Raw genomic sequence first — 19,769 nt, forward strand, 5'->3', positions numbered from 1 at the left:
GAGGAGCTCGGATCCATGGTACCATACCGTAAGTCGAGGGCGTCATTCTGATTTCTGCGTGCAAAAAGCTTGGTTGGGCCCGCGTGGGTGAAGCCGAGGCCACGGTAACGTTACCGTCACATCGAATATATTACTGCCCCTGAATCTTTTTCTTGAAAGGGGTAACCCCAGTTATGTTTCAGTTATGCTTGGATCTCTGCAACTCTGCAAGGCAGTCAGGAGAAAGAAAGGCCAAACAGGGTCCACATTCAGTGCCCAGCACATTCATTTGCTACCTTATCTGTCGAGGTAACGTGATAGATACTCGAAGCTACCTAGATCCCTGCTTGAAGTGCTCGACACTTGCGTACTCGTACCCTTGCCTATCACCTATGCTGCCAGGCGCCCATTAGACCTGGTCTAACTCGAAAACAATGATCGCCTGCAAGCCAATGGAGTCATTGTACTCATGGACATGCGCAATCCGCAGACCGGATCGCTCGGCGAGCATTGTCCACTGCTTTCGTGTGCGCTCTTTGCTACCTTGCATGATCATCATTGTCAGATCAGCCGCTGCACCTAGGTAGGGTACGTTGGTTTCGGGCAGGAGAATTTCATCGACGAGGATTCGTGAATCGTGAGCCATGGCAGACTTCAAATTCTGCAAGATCTGAACGCACCTAGCGTCGTTCCAGGCGTGAAGAATATGACGAAGGTAGTAGTATTTGGCGCCTTTGAAGGGATCGAGGTCAGACAAAAGAGCCGTTCAGTCATGATAATGGCCACTTGCCTTTTATTTTTTGTTCCTCGAAGATGTCGTTGACTTCTATCCTCAATCCAGGTATTTCTGAAAGCTGCTGAACAACTTCCGGGAGCTCTTCAAGCACAAACTGTCCCTTGAAACCTGGATATTTGTCTCTCACAGCAAGACACTGATGGCCGTGGCCTCCACCTACGTCCACAAAGAAGACTCGCTCCACATCGTCTTCTGTACCAAGAGCTTCTTTCTCGAAGAGCTCGAAGCCTGTAAGCCATTCGCTTGAGCCAAGGGCTGTCTGAGTCTGCTGCCACGAAGCCAAATATTCAGGACGTTGGCCTAGCCAGGCAAAGTGAGTAAGATCAGTATGAAAGGCTTTTTGAAAGGACGTTTTGGTGCCGTCAGTCACATCTGCATAACCTGTCTCCGCAAGGAATTCGGGTAGGGCTTGAATAGCCGGACAAATGACGTCAAACCTATGATGGTTAGCTCAAGATGTTGATAAGCCAAGCGCCACCTGGGAAAATGCAGGATGTACATATAGCTGGCTAAGCCACTTGTCATCGGGGCTGCTAGCATATGGGTGGTCGTGTTGGCTTTGAACTGCCCGTGCCCTGCTTCATCGATCATATCATTCGAAGCAAAGAAACGCGCGATCCTTTCTGTTCGTCCCGCGGCGGAGTCAGATAAACGATATTCTAAGTTGATAAACAAGCCGGGATCTTCTCACCAAACAGCTCAACACTGCCTCCAGTTTCCTTTGCCAGCTGAGCTGCTGACAACGAGCCCTCGCTCCGAGAAAGTGACTGAAATAGACCGGACCTAATTCCTACACGGACAAGTGCATAGCGTAGGTGCTGACAGCACAGTCAGTAAGCCATGTGCTTCTGAGGAAAGAACCCACCGAACGAAAAGCAAGGAGTGTGCACTGGAACAAACAAATGCGCTCTTACTTCAGTGTATATCTGATACAGGGTGTCCTGTGGGCTCTCCAGCTCTCTCAATGCTTGGCGAAGGGCGCTTTGTATGTTGGCTCGGCCAACCGAGTCGGCTTTGCCAGCTAGAGTTTGAATCTGCGAGACAATGGCATCCATTGGGGCTGAGAAGAGATATTGATCGACGAAAGAATTGTCTGTTTGTTAAAAGAAGTGTTGGCTGTTAATGAACTGGGACGTCCATCATGCTGCCTTTATACACTTTCCCAGCTGGAACCATCACCCGGTCTGCGCGGGGTTCCAGTACTTGTGCGACACCATTGACATTTAAGACTGCACTCAGATCCCGTTATTTGACTCCACGGGCAGTATCGAAAGCCGCCGGGTAATTTATGCGCTATCAAAAGAGGGGGGCGGGGGGAGGGGTTACAGGCCGACACGAGCAGTGGTTGAACTTGTTGTGCATCATGGCGGGCCATTGCGTGCCACAGCAACTCTGCGGATACAGTTGGGGGTTCTCCTGTCCGGTTGCTGCTCCAGTTTCGAGGGCTATGCCAGTCTAGCCACAAATCTCTGGGAAAGAGGTGCAAGCAACCGAATATGCCCGAAGACTGACATTGGCATGTTCTGTTCCAAGTGTCTTGGCCTGTTTGTCCTGGAAATGCAACTATGCATCTGGCCATAGAGGAACCATAGAACGATGCCCAGGCTGTGATAGTGATGGAACCCGTGATGGAACCCGACAACCTCAGGTTAGGATTGGACCGTCGATTTGATGCAGAGTAGACCAGGTGTAACAAGGAACTATTCGAACTCTGCATTATCTCCCAGGGCAGAGTCAAATTCAAATCATTCAGAGGACGCTAGGTATACCAAGTTACGGTTTGGACGATACACCATTACCAAACCAGAACTTATGGGCTTGACTTGCCGTGGAAAATACCAAACGATGTTACTTATTCACTTCAATTCATCCAGAAACCATCGCTCGCGGCTACTATGAACTAGACTTTCGAAGACTTGGAGTCCCACTTTTTTTACATGGGAGAGGACTGCTCTCAAGAAGCAGACGGGTCTCCTGGGAAGGCGCAGTAAAGGATACCACGTCTAGCTCCGTTTGCAACTTCGAAGGCGTCCCAGCCAGATACACGAGGTTGCTGCTGACGAGCATCATAATGCACGAGAATCGAAACTCAGCGGACTCTATCATAATGATGCCGTTACAGCTGCAGAGAGCACTGATAGAATGGGACCGAGACGGAAAGACCATCGTGAAACGGCCCTTTGATCTTTTGTTTGCCTCGTTCGCAATGCCTCCTTCAGGTACTCTGCAATGTAGTGGAAGTTTTGGAGGACTCATGGACAGCACTCGAGTCTTTGGATCTAAACACTTCAAATATGTCCTTGTCCGGGCAGATGACAGACGGAGATAACTGTCTTCGGAAATTCCCGGTGTTCTTCTGTCTTATGATGAAATATGTTATGAATCCCACTTCAGTATTCGTTCATTGGGTTCAACAATATACCCAGCACATGAAGAAGAATTTCAAGAGGCTCTGGGATGAAGAGGAACCAATGGGCATACTCCTTTTTTTTGGATTCTGATGATGGATGAAAACTGTTAGCATGATACACAACATGTGAAGCAAGCTCCTAACAAAGGGCGACTTTTGAGAACAACTTGGAGGCACCCATCATGAGAAGACAAAGGCTCATTGTATAGTGAATACCAAGTACCAGCCCTGTATGAGCCATGATACATACAGCTATACTACAAGTATAAAGGGCAGTCCGTTAAACATGCCTGTCCAGTACTCTGAACGCGACGCTCATGCAACAGACAGCATATGGTCCTTGACTACCACTTCCACTGCGGCCCCGGAACAACGGTTTCCCTTCGTTGTAAATCAACTATCGTCAGATAGATGCTCGACCTGGATTTAGGCTTGCTGGTGCAACCTGATGACCAGTATCTGATGCGTTCAACGGATGAAAATCAAGTACCGGCGTGAGGCGGATTGGGTCCGACGGGTCCTTGGACTGACCTTTAGCCAGTAAGTGTGCCGGAACTTTGTGCTTTCAGGCGAGTTGTGGATGAGGTGCTCGCGAGGAGTGAAAATATTGTGGACGGTGAGTTTTTATATATCCTTTGGCAGTATATAGGGCATTCCTTGACCGTGTCAGACTAGGCCGCTAGAGGCCCCCGGCTTCATTGTGAACTTTGTTTACTTCAAATTTTAAGTCGCAAAAAGTATTTATAAGCCAGCTCCGTATATCTTCTACTTATGTATGATGCTAGTCCATTGTGGAGGTGCATTCATGGCCCACGTATCGGGAAGCGGGCCGCAATGGCCCGCCGGCGTGGTATTGCCTCGGTCTTGTGGAGAAGTGGTACAAGAGTAGTGTGTTAAAGACCGATATGAAGAATGGAGATAGAATTAAAGAAATAATATGAAAGAGCATTTAGAAAGCCGAATATATTGAAGCTTTCGTGCCCAGAAATCGGCTGAATAGCGTGCAGCATTCCGATCGGCCTGAGCATCGGGGTCCGGGGTGCCTGGGAGCCACTAGACCGAAAAGGAAAGGCCAGTATTGCCCACACCCGGTAAGTATGAGCATGCCGTTGGCTCTTTCCTCTTTTCCCTCTCTTCCTCTTAAGGTTGCGGACTTCCTTTGAATCATCACACAAAGAACAAGCATATTACAAAAACAACCAGTTGCTGCATGATGTCCGCCAATGGCTCCCCCGCAAGCCCCCCAGAGCTATGGCGGCACTCTGCTCCTGAATCCACACAAATCTACCAATTCATGAATGCAACCGCCAAGAAACATGGAATAACGCTAGACAACTATGATGCACTTTGGAAATGGAGCATTTCCGAGCCTGCGAAGTTCTGGCAGGATATCTGGCTGTATACAGCTATCAAAGCTCACAAAGCATACAACCATGTGAGTATAGCTACATTCGACCTTAGGCAATGTCGAGTCAAGGGTCTCTAATCGTTATATGGTGATCCTGATTCAATACAGGTCATGGGCTCTGAGACACTCCTCTTCCCCCGGCCTCAATTCTTCGAGGGCGCAAGGTTAAACTTTGCGGAGAATCTCTTGTACCCCGCGAACTCCCCGGATGAGGACTCACTCGCGATCATTGGTGCCACCGAGGTAGACCGCGAATATGTCTCATGGAGAGAACTCAGAGAACGTGTTCGCCAATGTGCGAATGCATTGAGAGGAGTCGGCCTGCAAGAAGGTGACCGGGTGGCAGGCTTTCTAGGAAATCATGCCAATACGGTCGTCGCGATGCTGGCGACGACATCTATTGGTGCTTTCTGGACCGGCGTGTCCCCGGACACAGGGGTCCATGCTGTTCTTGAACGATTGAAGCAGATTGAGCCTAAGGTTTTATTTGCCGACAATGCCTCGCTCTATAATGGAAAAATGCACAGCGCGGTTGTCAAAACGAGCCAGATTGTAGCTGAGCTGCCAAAGCTGGAGAAGCTTGTGGTATTTCCCACAGTCCAGTCCCTTCAGATTGATCTGAAACAGGTCTCGCCGCTTCACGGGAAAGCATATACCTATCCTGACTTCTTGGCTACGGCCAACAGCCCTGAGGCACCGCTGGAGTTTGCAAGCTTACCACCTGAGCATCCTGTTTATATCCTGTATTCTTCCGGAACGACCGGTGCCCCAAAGCCCATTGTGCATGGATCCTTGGGAACTCTATTGCAGCACAAGAAGGAACATGTGCTGCATTGCGACATTCGCCCTGGAGACCGTTTGTTTTACTTCACCACAACCACCTGGATGATGTGGCACTGGCTTGTATCTGGTCTGGCTAGCGGTGCCACTATTGTTCTGTATGACGGTTCGCCATTCAGGCCTCTGGATTCTGAGGGAGGAAACGGAGAGATGGCCATGCCGCGTCTGACCGATGAGCTCAAGATAACTCACTTCGGTACTTCCGCCAAATATCTCTCGATACTGGAGCAAGCGGCGCTGAACCCAAGAGCACATCCCCACCGTCCGGTGAGCCTGCAGACGTTGAAGGCGATTTTTAGCACCGGCTCTCCTCTTGCTCCTTCCACATTCGAATATGTCTATTCCTCAATTCATCCGGATATCATGCTGGGCTCGATCACTGGCGGTACCGATATTCTCTCCCTATTCTGTTCCGGTTGCCCCATCCTTCCTGTCTACAAGGGCGAGATCCAGTGCCGTAGCTTGGCAATGGCCGTCTCTGTTTATGACTACGCTGGTAACGATGTCAGTGATTCGGGGGACCCGGGAGATTTAGTCTGCACCCGGCCGTTTCCAGCACAGCCTGTCATGTTCTGGCCACCGGGCCCTGTCGGCGCGGAAAAGTACCGCAAGAGTTACTTCGATGTCTTTGGCCCCTCAGTCTGGCACCACGGTGACTTCGTGCGAGTAAACCCGCAAACCGGAGGGGTTGTCATGCTCGGCCGAAGCGATGGAGTTTTGAAGCCGGCAGGTGTTAGGTTCGGCAGCGCGGAGATTTACAATATCCTCCTGAAACACTTTGCAGACGAAGTCGAAGACTCGTTGTGTGTTGGGCGCAGGAGAGATGGGATCGACACAGATGAGACTGTGGTTCTCTTCGTGAAGCTGGCGTTTGAGAGGGAGTCGCTGCCCGCTGACCTTGCAGCACGCATCCAGGCTACTATCCGGAAAGAACTCAGCCCTCGCCATGTCCCGGGCATCGTTGATATCTGTCCGGAAATTCCTGTGACGTCAAATGGCAAGAAAGTCGAGAACTCCGTCAAGCAGATTCTATGCGGTCTCAACATCAAGATTGGCGCGAGTGTTGCGAATGCTTCCTGTCTCGACTGGTATAGGGACTGGGCGGCCCAACATCCCTAAGCCACCCACTCATGGAGTTGAGAAAAGCAGTCCTAGTCGAAAAATAGAGAATATTTACGCAGTACCATTAGTAGCAAAAGTACGAAGAATGAGACTCGGATCCCCGATGACGTTGGCGAATACTGATTAGATAAGCCAATTTTCTTCCGCTCCGAAACCTGCGGCCGGCCAATCTCCCTCGGAAAACAGTTGACAAACCGCGCCTCTAGCTAGAAAGTCTCCCATCTAGAGGCACACACATATCGCAAGATGCGTCGCTCAGTATTACGGGCTGTCGAGTCTGCCAAACCGCTTACGCGGTTGCCACGTTCAGCGTCTCGAGGCCTCAGCACCGTCAATGATGGTTCGAAGGTAACGATACTTTTTTCTTTTATACATGGAGCATGACTGACCTTGGCTCGTTCTCGCTTTCTAGGATCCCGCCGAGCTAGATCAAATTACTACCCTGCCTAATGGCATTCGCGTCGCCACCGAATCCCTCCCGGGCCCCTTTGCCGGCGTCGGAGTCTACGTTGATGCCGGATCTCGTTACGAAGACGAAAGCCTGCGAGGTGTGAGCCATATCATGGACCGCCTGGCGTTCAAATCAACCAAGTCGCGCACTTCGGATGAGATGCAAGAAACGATAGAGTCATTGGGCGGCAACATCCAATGCGCCTCCTCGCGCGAGTCGCTGATGTATCAGTCAGCTAGCTTCAACTCGGCCGTCCCTACAACGCTCGGTTTGCTCGCAGACACCATCCGTGAACCGATGATTACGGACGAAGAGGTTATGCAACAACTTGTCACCGCAGAGTATGAGATTGGCGAGATCTGGTCGAAGCCTGAGCTTATCTTGCCGGAGCTGGTCCATACGGCTGCATACAAGGATAACACGCTGGGCAATCCCCTGTTGTGTCCTCGTGAGCGATTGGAGGAGATTAACCGGTCGTCTATTGAGGAATACAGAAAGGCTTTCTTTCGTCCTGAGCGGATGGTTGTTGCTTTTGCAGGTGTGCCGCACCATGACGCTGTGAAGCTTACGGAACAGTTGTTTGGTGATATTCGGCCTGCTCCTGGGTCGGGCAAGGGTCAAGAGAAGGGCCCAAGTCTCACGGGTACTGGTGTTAACACGAAGTTGGCTGAGGGTGAAGTACCGGCTGTTCCTCAGTTTAGCCCAACGTCAACGGCTGCATCCACGCCTGTCGCCTCGTCCTCCGACTCAGGGATTCTTTCGAAACTCCCTTTCCTGAAGAACTTTGCCTCAGAAAATACCGCATCGTCATACGAGTCTTCACAACCTCTGGACTTGAACAAACCTTCCCACTACACCGGTGGATTCCTCACTCTCCCTCCCATTCCTCCACCGGCCAACCCTATGCTGCCCCGCCTGAGCTACATCCACCTTGCCTTCGAGGCCCTTCCCATCTCAGATCCCGATATTTACGCCCTCGCAACCCTCCAAACCCTCCTCGGAGGTGGTGGATCCTTCTCTGCCGGCGGTCCCGGCAAAGGAATGTACTCCCGCCTGTATACCAACGTTCTCAACCAGCACGGCTGGGTTGAAAGCTGTATCGCTTTCAACCATGGCTACACCGACAGTGGTATCTTTGGAATCTCCGCCTCATGCAGCCCTACCCGGACAACACAAATGCTTGAAGTCATGTGCCGCGAACTTCAGGCCCTCACCCTCGACACCGGCTACACAGCTCTCCAGCCGCAGGAGGTCAACCGTGCGAAGAACCAGCTGCGCTCCTCGCTTCTGATGAACCTCGAGTCGCGCATGGTCGAGCTCGAGGATCTAGGTCGTCAGGTGCAGGTTCACGGTCGCAAGATTGGCGTCAAGGAAATGTGCAAGCACATTGAATCCCTTACCGTTAAGGATTTGCGACGCGTCGCGCGGAAGGTCTTTGGTGGCCAGGTCCATAATAAGGGACAGGGTACCGGAAAGCCCACTGTTGTGTTGCAGGAGGGTGAGTTGGAGGGATTCAAGCTTAAGCCGTTCGCCTGGGAGGAGATCCAGGGGCGGATAGCTAGATGGAAGCTGGGAAGGGTGTAATGGGCTTCTGACTGGGAGAGCACGGATCTTTGATTGTTAGAATAGAGATACCTTTGTTGAGGGTATCATGCATAGGGACACTGTCTTCACTCTTCACCTTATGTATTTAGATAGTTATTGAGCCATGTACAATATCTTCGGTATGCGGGAGACTTTTACTTCTGTCGTCAAGGACAGTGTAATTAAAGCAGAACAAATAACAATAATGTCAAATGCTGTGGTTCGATAGAGCGCGTGGCCCGGGCACCTGCGGGCAGCGTGCGTGGCTCCTTACCGCTTTTGGGAGTCGGGAAAAAAGTTGGATCCGGCCTTCCATCAACTCCGTCACCTTCAACATCTCTTCAGCTCCATCAACCCATCAACCTCGCCGCCTTCGCTCCCACCCAACACCTCCTCAAGTTCCCAAATAAACACCTTCTCACATTCAAAATGGTCAAGCTCACAGAGGTCGAGGACGAGCACTTCGCCCAGGAGAAGCCCCAACCTTCCAAGCACAACGTCCTTCTGGCCTCCGACGACGAGGACGACTTCACCGACACCGGTACGCCAACCTCCCCTTAACCCGCCCAATACCTTTTCAAACCATTCAGCCCAGCCCTCTAACGTAACATGAACTCCAGAATCCGAAATCTCCGTCGACTCCGACTATGACGTTGACAGCGAATCCCTGTACGAGCGTCTCTCAGCGCTAAAGGACATTATCCCTCCCTCGACCCGCAAGCAAGTCACCAACACCGCTTCCTACGTCTCGTCGCTTGCAAAGTCCACCATCTCCTTCAGCGGTAACGCGCTGTGGATTCTCAGCACCAGTGCCTTCCTGCTTGGTGTGCCGTGGGCGCTGGCCTACGCTGAGGAGGAACAGTATATTCAGCTTGAGCGTGAGCAGGGAATGATCAAGGGAGCTAATGAGGTATGTTGCGCGTATTTTTCTTGATGTTTTGCTGCTGTTATTGTTGGGTGTTCGTTCTCTGGTGATATGCGTGATGCTTGAAAAATCTTATTGCGCGTTGGAGGTGCCAAGATATTGGAGATTTGGCGTCATCGGGCGTGTGCTTCTTGCAATTTGACCTTGCCATTGGAATTCGGTAACTAACCAGTTTGCTTTCTCGCAGATGCTTGCTCCTGGTGCTCCTTCTACTGAAGAGCAGAAGACGCAGCCCATCCTATAAACGATTTCGTCACGCCCGAGACCGCAGCCGGAAATATAGCAGAGCGAATGCGCCCCGGCTGACAGTCAAATCCAAATGTCTGCCACTACGACTTGATGTTCGCGTCCGCTACTACTCGCTCGACTTGATACCGAGCATGTCGAAGCCGGCGATGAAGCTACCTTGCACTAAACTCAAATGCGCTTTTCTCGAAAAATCGACGAAAACGTATCGCATTATATAAAACGAAAACGCCTGGACATGGCGCTGGCTTGGGTCTGTCGTTTTTGCATACCGCTGCGGTCTACTGGGTCCCGGTTCTTACCTCACCTTATTCTCACCCGTTCATTTGTCTCTTGGAGCCCTTTCTAGCTTCGGGATTCTTGTATTTGTATATCCGGCTCTTCTTGTTATCGATGTGTAATTTCTCCATCTCATGTGTTCTTTCATGTCCATTCTTGTCTGTATTGTCTTATCGACTTATGTTTTAGATAATGGAACGTGAATGACTTCAGAGACGTTTTATACTCTGGAACAACTCTTGTATTGAATCATAATGTTGTTTGCGACATCATTTTAACCACAGCCCCTTCACGATGACGCCCTGGATCTACGGACATATCATGGTATAGGATGAATTGAGTGAGTGAATGATTGAAAACTCAAATTATGCTTGCGAATTCGGGTATCAAAGTAAATGCACCATATTTTCCCTCCCAAAGAAATCGGATGTCGACGCCACAGCAGCCACTACAAACCGGCCATTCAAGACCAAAAGATCAATGTGTAATCCCAGATGCCGGACCTCAACGACGGGGAACCAACTAACAACATCAGACCCCCGCCTCCTCCCTCGCAACTCTCAAATTAATATGAAAATCACGCCAGAGCTTCTTGACCTCACCAGACTCAACCATTTTATTGAACGCCCTAGCAGCAGACTTGTTCTTCTTCTTCTGGCTGTACCCGCTGCGCTTGAGGATCTTCTTATCGGAGAACTGGCCGGTTATTTTGAGGTGCTCGACGACCCATTCGTTTAGGTGGATGCGCCAGTGTGTTAGGGTGTGTGCCATTTCGGCCATTTTCTTGCAGTGGCTGTGTGGGGAGGGATTTGTTAGTTTCTATCTTATGCGATGGAAAGGGGCATAGAGAGGGGAGGGGAAACGGAAAAGAAGCATGCATACCTTCCGAGATAGAAATGTTTGTCCTCGTCTGGCAAGGTGTACCCATCGCGGTCTTGTTCCTGCTGATTACTTTCTTCGTCGCTGTCTGATTGTTTGTCGTCGTCGTCGTCGTCGTCGTCGTCGCTGTCTGCGGCCGCTAGAGGCTCGAGAGTTTCAAGGGAATATGCCTTGCCGTATAATTTGAGGTCGGATGAAGCCGGGTGCCCTGATCGATTGCAGGCGTCGCAGGGGTGGGCAAATTCGGTAGGGTAAGCCGTAGTTTCAATATGCGGCCGCGCGAGGAGTGCCCTGCGGAAGTCGGTATTCCAAACCGACGAGACTAGCTGCGAGCCGGCGCGTCCTCGAACTTCAGTTTCGAGCTTGTCGAAGGCGACGCGGTAGACTGGGTCGGAACGAGGGAATGCAGGGTTGAGTTGGTTGTGCACCATCCATTCTACGGCGTCCTGGAAGTAGTCCTTCAACTGCTTGTATGAGTGTCGAGAGAACTCGATGGGCATGTCATCCAGCCCACTGGGGGCACCAAGTTTGTCGTCGTCGTCTTCTAGTACAAAGTCGTCCTCGTAGCGATCGAGATCCTCGTTCGCGTCGATTGTAGATTCGACGTCGCTGCTTTCGCTTTCGTTCGCCCAGCTTCGGAACTGTGGTTGTCGGACAGGAGCCTTTTCTTCGCCTTCGTCTTCGTTATCCTCTGAACCTGAAAATTCTTGCTGTGGTGATAATTGGTCGTCTTCGTCGTCTTCCTTATTTCTAGCCCGACGGCGTCGTAGAGCTTCTAGATACCGCAGCCTTTGGGCTCTGGCCGAATTGGCAACGTTCCCTCGAGTTCGCGATGCTTTGACGACTGTGAGGATGTTAGACATAACCGATATTGCATGCAGCGGAACAGACCGTACCTGAGTCTTGCAAATCCTCCAAATCCTCCTCAATATCAATTCGATCCTGAGCCGAATCGCGGCGCGGTGTATGAGGCACACTCGGTGATTTCGAATGAGCAGCGCGAGGCTCTTCTTCTTCCGAGGAATCATCATCAACGATAACAGGTTGAGGAGCTCCACCGCGCCTTAACTTCCGACGGGGTCGAGCGACTATCTCATCGGCGTCACTTTCCTCTGATACTCGCGGTGCCTCGGGCTCCGACGAATCCACCCTCTTCCGTTTCGCAGTTCTGTCTCTCGTGTTCTTGCGCGCGCTATGTATGATCTCTAGATCACTATCGCTATCGCTATCTTGTGTAGCCAGAGGGGGAGAAGGAGGGACCGGAGGCGGAGAAGGGGAAGCGGCAAGAGGGGTGTTGGATTTTGAGGTCGACTTTTTTGAAGAGCCTAGATCCATACATATCAGTATGTGATCGCTCAAGTTCATTCCTAGCATGGATATACATACGCTTCTTCTTTTTCTTCTCCTTCTTTCGCAAAGACCGTTGCGATGAGCCATCTACTTGCGCCTCTGCCCCCGCCTCCGACTGCAAAGATCCCTCCGGTGACGGCTGGGCTTCCACAAATGGGACAGGCGTTGACTCTTTCTTGCCGATCGACCTGCCATGGCGCACGGTTGATAAAGACGGGTGCGTGTAGCGAACATTCGCATTGCGACTGTGTTCTTCGTCATTTCCATCTGATGCGAATTGCGACGGTACGAAGGAAAGCCGCGTTTGCTTCGCCTTGCCTTTGGATTTGCCGTAGGTGCGGGGCATGAGTAGCGGGGTACGATGGTTGACGGAAGGGTATAGCAATTCGGTATGTGGATTGTACTAATAAGCCAAAGAGCGGAAATTCCTGAACAGATGTGAAATATGGAATGAAATCTGATTTGAATCTGGCGGAGCTATGGTGGATGCCGAAGCTGAGGCGCGATGCGTCGCGTCCGGTTGTCACGAGAGCACGTGATATCGGGTTGGCTTTAATGAGATTCCCGATAACTCGCAGAAAAGCGAAAAAGCACATGAAACCTTTGGCGGAAATATCATTCGCCAGTGGCTCCAGCCTCACTTCTGAGCAGAAGAGAAGCAGCGAAGACTCCGCACAGCATAGACTCATGTATGCCGCTAGCTAGAATCGTGCACTTAATCTAGCTACTTGAAGCGAATTACGGACACCAATACATCTCTTCATCCTGTCACCCCTAGGCTAAAGTTTAGATTTCCGCCTCAATAACCCCAAGCTCGCCCTCCTCGCTCATGGCAATCCTCAAGCTCTCATCAGAAGTCGCATTGAGATCGAGCGTCACATACCCCAGCGAGGTGGGAGTCGTGCCCTCGAAGACAACGCTGTCACCCACGCTGACCTCTATAGGATACTCTTCATCGTTGAAATCCCGCAGCTTCAACACCAGCTGAGAGAAATTGACGGGGTTATTCCAAGTATATTCGATCCATGCAGTATCTGTGCTCGAGTCACTTAACCATGTGGTCTCTTCATTATCGTCAATGGAGGCTGTTGCGTTTTCCTGATTGGAGCCAGCTGTCACACTGAGGATTTCTACAGCGCGGCGTGAGATCACATACGCCTCTCCCAATGGCGTGGGGCCCCGCGATAGGTTGGGTTGCAGGTCCTTCCCAGGAATGAACGTACTAAGACCACCCTCGACAGTGATGGGCTCGGTGGAGAGTGTAATCGAGGCAGGCTCTAGACCGTCAGACTCGGCACGCAGAATGACCTCGCCCGCTTGTGTAGTAGAGCGCAGCAACACACGGTTCACGCCATTTTCCACTGGTAGTATTTCTGAGAGAATATAATTACCAGGGCCTTGAGCAAGACCTCCACGCCAGGCCGCTTCTCCGGAGAGTTTGAAGTCAATCTCGTTGTGAGCAACTGGGACTCGTTGGCCATTATCATCCACCACTTCCACGTCGACAAGCGCGATATCCGCACCATTGGCTATGAGCCCCCCTGGAACTACCTGGGGCGTAAGTCGAATTGCGGTGGGGGCGCCGCTCGTCTTTCCCTGGGCGAAAAAGGATTCGTTCACCGTCTGAATAGCCATAAGCCGTGAGCTCACTGGCTTCCCAGGTGACATTGGAGAATATGAACAGGAACCGACTGCTCTGCTCACCCCAGCCAAAAGACTCGCCATTGAGGCTGAGTTCAACCCGTTCTGCAGTGGAAGCGACTGAAACGTTCTTGACAGTCGTATCATTGTAGTTCCAGTGTCCAATGATATGACCTGTTATCTTCACGATATCGACCCAGTTGTCCCACATCACGCGGTGAACATGCCACCCATCCTTTGGCAGTCGAAGAGCGTCAACCTCTCCAGAGCGACGATAATTCCCAGTTCCGCGGTAGTGAGTGTTCGTGTCCGAGAAAACAATGTTAACGCCACCAGCATTAACTCTAGTTCCGGTTCCAGGTCGCTGCTCGTAGTAGCCAAACCACTCCTCAACATTCTCAATTGCATGAGAGTCTTGATTCCGGTTATAGCTGCTGGCATCGTCGCCGTTATAAAGTGGCCCCTCCCCATCTGGATGGTAAGGTGGAGAGTAATCATTCCAGTACTTGCGGAGACCCTCATCGCGGCTGTATTCCATCTGCCGGAAGGGGATTCGAGAGCCTTTGTTTATGTAGAGCATTTCGCCTCCGTACTCGGCTACCTTGCTGCCAGCATCTCTCGTGAGCCTGCAGCTCGTCCACCATACGGGTCATAGGTATCCCTCAGGTCCTTCATCTGCGCCATGTGGTCTTCGCTGACCTTAAAGTTTCCGGATTCGTAACAGATGACACTTGGATTGTTGCGGTTATAGATGATTGCATCACGCATGAGCTCAACGCGCTGCTCCCATTGCCTTCCCGTCACGTCTGCCTCATTGTCTCCTGCGGGCAAAGCCTGGAGAATGCCCAGGCGATCAAGAGATTCCACGTCCTGCTTCCACCGAGTAACGTGCATCCAGCGGACCAGGTTGCCGTTACTTGAAAGTACCAACTCGTTGGAGAAATTTGACAACCATGGAGGGACGGCAGAGCCTAGTGCCGGTCATTCATTTGTGGTTCGTTGTGCATAGCCGTTGAGGTGCAGCGTGCGGTCATCGAGCTTGAACATGCCATTATCGAATTCGGTTTTCGAAAGCCCGTGATGGTAGTAACGGTGTCCATGGCTTTACCATCAGAAATAAGAGAAGTGTGGACATTGTACAGATAACCGTAACCACAGCTCCAGAACCCGATGCCTGTGAGACCAGCCGAGGCACGGATGATCTTGGTCATTTGCTGCAAGGGTGTAGCTGTCCCCTAATAGTGGTAATATGTTCTCCTTCCCAGCTCTCAACTTCAACCTCAAAGCTGAATGTTTTCGGAGCCCTAAGCTCATTCCGCACCTGGGCTTCCGCGGTAACAGTGGCTGACTTCTCTGGTACACTGATGTTCTGCGCACACACATAAGTACCTGTTGTTTTGAGGTTCGAATACAGCGGGAGTGTTTGGTAGACCTTATCTGTGAAGTGCAAGAAAACATTCTTGTTGATTCCTCCATAGTTGGCAAAGAAGTTGCGGCTACTCCATTGGTATGTCGTGTCCGTTTCGATCTCGCAGTAATCCCAGTCATTGTCAACGCGTGCAGCAATGACATTCGTGCCGTTATAAGTAACAACTTCGGTGATGTCAAACCCAAACGCCATAATTCCTTTTTCGCTTCGTCCGATCCATCTGCCATTGAGATAAAATTCTCCTGCATGCCGGATTCCTTCAAATACGAGGAGGACTTTACCACCTCTGCGGGAACTAGGCAACTCAAAGTGCTTCCGGTACTACGCAATCCCAGTGGATAAGTTTGCAATGCTCAAGCGGAATGCGTCGTTCCCATTCCAGGCATAGGGCGTGGTGACCTCTTTCCAGTCACCATCGTTGAAACCAGATGCTTCCGCTCCCTCCGGATCTCCAACAAGATCTTCCCAATTCTGATTGAAATTATATTTCTCGCGGGCATTGACGGATACCAGAAAAAAACAAAAGGACGAGGCCGAGGTACCACTTCATGTTCGAGAGCTTGTCGACAGTCAAGGCAAGTCAGGATTTGAGCCATATGCTTGCCATTATCGACTCGGATAAAACGAACCTTATATAGGTCCCCCAAGCAAGAAGTTCACGCTTCGGCATTCGATCATGACAAGCTAAGCCAGTCAATTAACCGATCCTTGAGACTGTAGTCTACACATGGCCCGAAATCCAACATTCCGCCATTGACAGACTGCGAAGCTTGACTGCCAATTCTCCCAAGCGTCCCTATAGCGTTATAAGTATCAGACCACTGGGGCTCTCCCCATTTTCCGTTGTCGGTATACCCAGTATAAAAGAGATTGAACGGGGAATTGGCTAATGATGATGGCTATCGGCCTTTTTCATCCAACGATTGAGGTATGATTCGGCGTCTCGGAGAAATAGAGACGGACGATTCCTCCCAGTAGAGTTATAAAAAGGCCGTGACTGCATCTGGTCATCAGCAGAGACGACGACAATCTGGTTACGGAGAATTGAGATAAATGTATTCGTGGACGTTCTTGTTTTTGAGGATGAACACGCTCGGTACACAATCGATGAGTCTGATTGCTAGTGTACCGGGGGCAAACTCGTTGGTAGTATCGGCAGGCCAAGCTCAAGCTCCGCTAACCGATTCTGTCAAAGCAAAGTCAACCGTCGAGATGCCAGAACCAGAGGAAGGAAGACGGTGAAACAGAGAAGAAGCCGACGTTGTTGGCATGTGCTTGTATCCTGTGACCTGTCCAGTGTCATGCCATCCCCACCGTTCTTTGCTTTCCTTCCTCCACTTTCCCCAACACCCCGACTCTCCGGACGGCCCAGACCAGACCGGCCAATTTAGGCTGCTGTCTAGCGCATGATCCTGTCAACCGGGCTGGATTGGTGGAGCATTTTCAGTCGTTGTATAGGAAAGCCCGTCCATGATTCGTGGGAATTCGATATGGGCCCCCTTGGCCCGGTGGAGAAATTCCTCGAACGTCAACCCCAGATTTCCCCGTACTCATCCAGGCTCTCGAAGCGATGTCTCAATTCAGCTCCCAGTTGGCCAGTGACCGGGTAGCTCGCCACTAGGCGACAAGGAAGCTTGGTGCTGGCCTGAGAGAGGCTTGTGAGGGAATGCTGGTCCCACCGGAAGACTCTCCCACGAGTCTGTTATCGGTGTCTGGAATTGCAGCTCTTCGAATGTGGTCAGGCGGTTAATATAACTGCTTGATCCTACTGCTGGGGTTTTCTGGCCCCATCCTCTTGTGCTGTCTATATATACCATCCGGCTGCCACCAAAACCAAAGTCTTCGAACCGTTTGCGCTCTCCTCATCTCTTGGTCTTCCTGGGCTGTGCTGGGCAGACAGTCAAGCAATCGGCCACATTCCTTATCTCGTGCTGTATTTGCTGGCCAAGCAATCAAAGACTGTGTACAAGCAACAGGATGGGTTTTAACTTTCTTGGCTCCAAGAGAGCCTATAACTGGTCTGTCATGGAACTGCATTCAAGATGATGAAAGCTGACGAGTTGGCACTAGGTACATCTCTCTTGTCGCTGCGTCGTGCATGGTGCTTTATGGCTACGATGCATCTGTTTACAACTCTGTTCAAGGATCCGACAACTGGGTCGCCTATTTCGACAACCCCGATGCCAACCTAATCGGAGCCGTCAATACAGCCTATACAGTCGGTGCTATCTTTGGAGGCTTTTTCTTGGGTGGACCGTGTGCCGATTTCTTGGGGCGTAAGTTTGGCATGGCCATTGGCTGCGTCCTAGTGATCGCAGCTACTTTCATGCAGACCTTCTCGCCTCGACACAATATAGGGTGTTTCATTGCAGGTCGAGTTGTTATCGGTATTGGCCAGGGCATCGCATTGAGTAAGGCACCTAAACAATTAGACTTTCTCTGTACTTCAAGCTGACATTGAGCTTTCAGCTTCTGGACCGATCTACATCGGTGAACTAGCGCCCCCAGAGATCCGAGGGAAGATTATGACGTTTTGGCAAATGTTCTACTCTGTTGGCTCTTTTATCTGCTTCTGGGTGAATTATGGTTGCACCAACCACAAGGAGAACCTGGGCGAATGGGATTGGAAGATGGTTGTTATTTTCCAGCTTCTTATGCCAGCACTTATTCTCGCTTTGTTGCCGACCATCCCCGGCAGTCCACGATGGTAAGATCCTATCTGAATGGAAGTACGTTCTGACTAACGTACATCAGGTATATTCAACATGGCAACAATATCGAGAAAGCTCGTGCGGCACTGGCCAGAGTTCGCGAAACCAGCGAAGAGGTTGAGGATGAGCTCCTCAAAATTCGTGAAGCCCTCGAATATGAGAAAGAAGCCATCTCTAGCAACTACTCTGCGCTCTGGAAGGACAAGTCCCTCCGCAAGCGAATGGTTCTTGCCCTTATCCTCAACGCTGGTCAACAGATTACGGGACAGGGAACTTTGAACACCTATTCGACCAAAATCTACCAGAAAGTCTTTCCCAGTGCCAGCCAAATTGCCCTTATCAATGCTCTAAACGCAACATTCGGGATTATCTTTACACTCAACGCTGTGTGGATCATTGATCGATTTGGACGAAAGTTCTTGCTGATTGTCGGAGGTATCGGCATGGGCATTTGTATGATTATTGTCTCAGCCGTGGAAACCGAAACACCATCTCCCAACGACACGAAGAGTACACCAGTCGGAATATCTATCGTGTTCCTACTATTCCTGTTTATATTTTTCTGTAAGCTGCATTTCATTTTGGGTGAAACATGGTGACTAATATCTCTTACAGACAAACCTTCATGGGGCGCCACCATTTGGATCTGGACGTCTGAGATCTTCTCCATGAACGTTCGAGCTCAGGCTGTCGGCATGGCATCGCAGACACAAAATGTCGCCAACGCCATCTTCCAGCAGTTCTTCCCCATCTTCCTTGACAACTGCGGCTTCTATGCATTCTACATGTTCGCTGGTATCAACTTCCTCCTTGCGGCGTTTGTCTGGTGGTTCATCCCCGAAACCAAGCAGGTTCCTTTGGAAGAGATTGACGCTCTCTTTGGAGGGGCAAACCACGTTACTAGTGGTGAAGAGCTCATTTCCCACGAGAAGCAACAGGTGACACATACCCACAAGGATTAGGGAAATGGATTAGGCATCAAGTTATCGAGGAAGAAGGTTGGAACTATGATTTCAGGGAAGTAGCTCGCTCGACTTAGCTGCTTGATAGTATAGGATGAGAAGCAATGGCATGAGTGCTACTGCTATGTTTACTCCTTCAACGTAAATCATTTCCCAGTAGTATAAGTCCTTTCTTTTACGTAACAGTTAGTATCTGTTCCTTCTCCACATTGCTTATTTCTAGCCAAGATGTTACTAGCATGGTGCCTGAAGAAAGTAACACGCTGATCGCGCAATTACCTAGTACATCTAGCCCCTCAGTCACATCTTACTCCAACAATGCTCATCCCACATTGCCTCTCCACCCCAGCGACACAAATTCAAGATAAGCCAGCAGACCATGACCCAAACATGCCGTCACATCTGCGTCGCCATCATTGGCGCTGGACCCGCAGGCCTCAGCGCCGCAATCAATTTCCAAGATCTACCCTTCGTCGATCTTCGCATTTACGAGCAGGCGTCTGTCCTCCGCGAGATCGGCACGGGCCTCAACATTCAGCCGAATACCTGGCGCATGCTAGATGTTATGAGAGCATCGGGGAATATCAAGCCTGACGAAATTTTCAGGTCTGCGGATGGGCATGCCGCGCAGCATCGGAATGGGCAAACAGGGGGAGTTGATTAAGTCCATTGGGCAGAGAGATACAAATATATACTCCTACCACAAATCCTCGGATTTGTAATGACATCGTGGGGCAGATACACCTTCAAACCCGCC

General features: G+C 50.7%; 6 protein-coding genes across 6 annotated transcripts; 3 read left to right on the top strand and 3 right to left on the bottom strand.

The window, feature by feature from the left end:
• Positions 1 to 388: 388 nt before the first annotated feature.
• Positions 389 to 1,366, bottom strand: BDV17DRAFT_286398 (S-adenosyl-L-methionine-dependent methyltransferase; the record flags this gene model as incomplete). The annotated part of the gene is made up of 3 exons (XM_073760897.1): positions 389 to 659; positions 766 to 1,212; positions 1,275 to 1,366. The coding sequence occupies 3 exons, from the start codon at positions 1,364 to 1,366 to the stop codon at positions 389 to 391; spliced, it is 810 nt and encodes a 269-aa protein (XP_073621544.1).
• Positions 1,367 to 4,398: 3,032 nt separating this feature from the next.
• Positions 4,399 to 8,590, top strand: BDV17DRAFT_278796 (uncharacterized protein; the record flags this gene model as incomplete). Its single annotated transcript, XM_073759597.1, has 4 exons — positions 4,399 to 4,620; positions 4,702 to 6,381; positions 6,802 to 6,903; positions 6,968 to 8,590. The coding sequence occupies 4 exons, from the start codon at positions 4,399 to 4,401 to the stop codon at positions 8,588 to 8,590; spliced, it is 3,627 nt and encodes a 1,208-aa protein (XP_073621545.1).
• Positions 8,591 to 8,887: 297 nt separating this feature from the next.
• BDV17DRAFT_13229 (mitochondrial import receptor subunit TOM22) lies at positions 8,888 to 9,848 on the top strand. The gene is made up of 3 exons (XM_073754156.1): positions 8,888 to 9,131; positions 9,211 to 9,500; positions 9,703 to 9,848. Exons 1-3 carry the CDS (start codon positions 9,020 to 9,022, stop codon positions 9,757 to 9,759), a joined length of 459 nt encoding a protein of 152 aa, XP_073621546.1. The 5' UTR covers positions 8,888 to 9,019; the 3' UTR covers positions 9,760 to 9,848.
• A 611-nt stretch (positions 9,849 to 10,459) lies between these two features.
• On the bottom strand, positions 10,460 to 12,743 carry BDV17DRAFT_13260 (uncharacterized protein). The gene is made up of 4 exons (XM_073754161.1): positions 12,306 to 12,743; positions 11,816 to 12,244; positions 10,923 to 11,763; positions 10,460 to 10,833 (listed from the first exon to the last, which is right to left on the bottom strand). Exons 1-4 carry the CDS (start codon positions 12,613 to 12,615, stop codon positions 10,572 to 10,574), a joined length of 1,842 nt encoding a protein of 613 aa, XP_073621547.1. The 5' UTR covers positions 12,616 to 12,743; the 3' UTR covers positions 10,460 to 10,571.
• A 312-nt stretch (positions 12,744 to 13,055) lies between these two features.
• Positions 13,056 to 15,531, bottom strand: BDV17DRAFT_286403 (putative cell-associated beta-galactosidase; the record flags this gene model as incomplete). The annotated part of the gene is made up of 5 exons (XM_073760898.1): positions 13,056 to 13,816; positions 13,890 to 14,515; positions 14,557 to 14,881; positions 14,956 to 15,145; positions 15,232 to 15,531. 5 exons carry the CDS (start codon positions 15,529 to 15,531, stop codon positions 13,056 to 13,058), a joined length of 2,202 nt encoding a protein of 733 aa, XP_073621548.1.
• Positions 15,532 to 16,613: 1,082 nt separating this feature from the next.
• BDV17DRAFT_250014 (putative MFS sugar transporter) lies at positions 16,614 to 19,138 on the top strand. The gene is made up of 5 exons (XM_073756287.1): positions 16,614 to 17,357; positions 17,410 to 17,750; positions 17,809 to 18,046; positions 18,094 to 18,614; positions 18,666 to 19,138. Exons 1-5 carry the CDS (start codon positions 17,317 to 17,319, stop codon positions 19,010 to 19,012), a joined length of 1,488 nt encoding a protein of 495 aa, XP_073621549.1. The 5' UTR covers positions 16,614 to 17,316; the 3' UTR covers positions 19,013 to 19,138.
• Positions 19,139 to 19,769: the final 631 nt, after the last annotated feature.

Source organism: Aspergillus undulatus (assembly GCF_047715775.1).
Source record: "Aspergillus undulatus strain CBS 261.88 unplaced genomic scaffold BDV17scaffold_1, whole genome shotgun sequence".
In the NCBI taxonomy this organism is placed as follows: Eukaryota; Fungi; Ascomycota; class Eurotiomycetes; order Eurotiales; family Aspergillaceae; genus Aspergillus; species Aspergillus undulatus.

What these genes read in the sequence shown, in the direction of transcription:
- BDV17DRAFT_13229 (XM_073754156.1), top strand. Translation starts at nt 9,020, where the DNA reads ATGGTCAAGCTCACAGAGGTCGAGGACGAGCACTTCGCCCAGGAGAAG. An exon ending in GGACGACTTCACCGACACCG is followed by an intron (nt 9,132 to 9,210) that starts GTACGCCAACCT and finishes CATGAACTCCAG; the next exon opens with AATCCGAAATCTCCGTCGAC. An exon ending in TGATCAAGGGAGCTAATGAG is followed by an intron (nt 9,501 to 9,702) that starts GTATGTTGCGCG and finishes GCTTTCTCGCAG; the next exon opens with ATGCTTGCTCCTGGTGCTCC.
- BDV17DRAFT_13260 (XM_073754161.1), bottom strand. Translation starts at nt 12,615, where the DNA reads ATGCCCCGCACCTACGGCAAATCCAAAGGCAAGGCGAAGCAAACGCGG. An exon ending in GGAGGATTTGCAAGACTCAG is followed by an intron (nt 11,764 to 11,815) that starts GTACGGTCTGTT and finishes ACATCCTCACAG; the next exon opens with TCGTCAAAGCATCGCGAACT. An exon ending in AAACATTTCTATCTCGGAAG is followed by an intron (nt 10,834 to 10,922) that starts GTATGCATGCTT and finishes CTCCCCACACAG; the next exon opens with CCACTGCAAGAAAATGGCCG.
- BDV17DRAFT_250014 (XM_073756287.1), top strand. Translation starts at nt 17,317, where the DNA reads ATGGGTTTTAACTTTCTTGGCTCCAAGAGAGCCTATAACTG. An exon ending in TGGCCAGGGCATCGCATTGA is followed by an intron (nt 17,751 to 17,808) that starts GTAAGGCACCTA and finishes TTGAGCTTTCAG; the next exon opens with CTTCTGGACCGATCTACATC. An exon ending in ATCCCCGGCAGTCCACGATG is followed by an intron (nt 18,047 to 18,093) that starts GTAAGATCCTAT and finishes AACGTACATCAG; the next exon opens with GTATATTCAACATGGCAACA.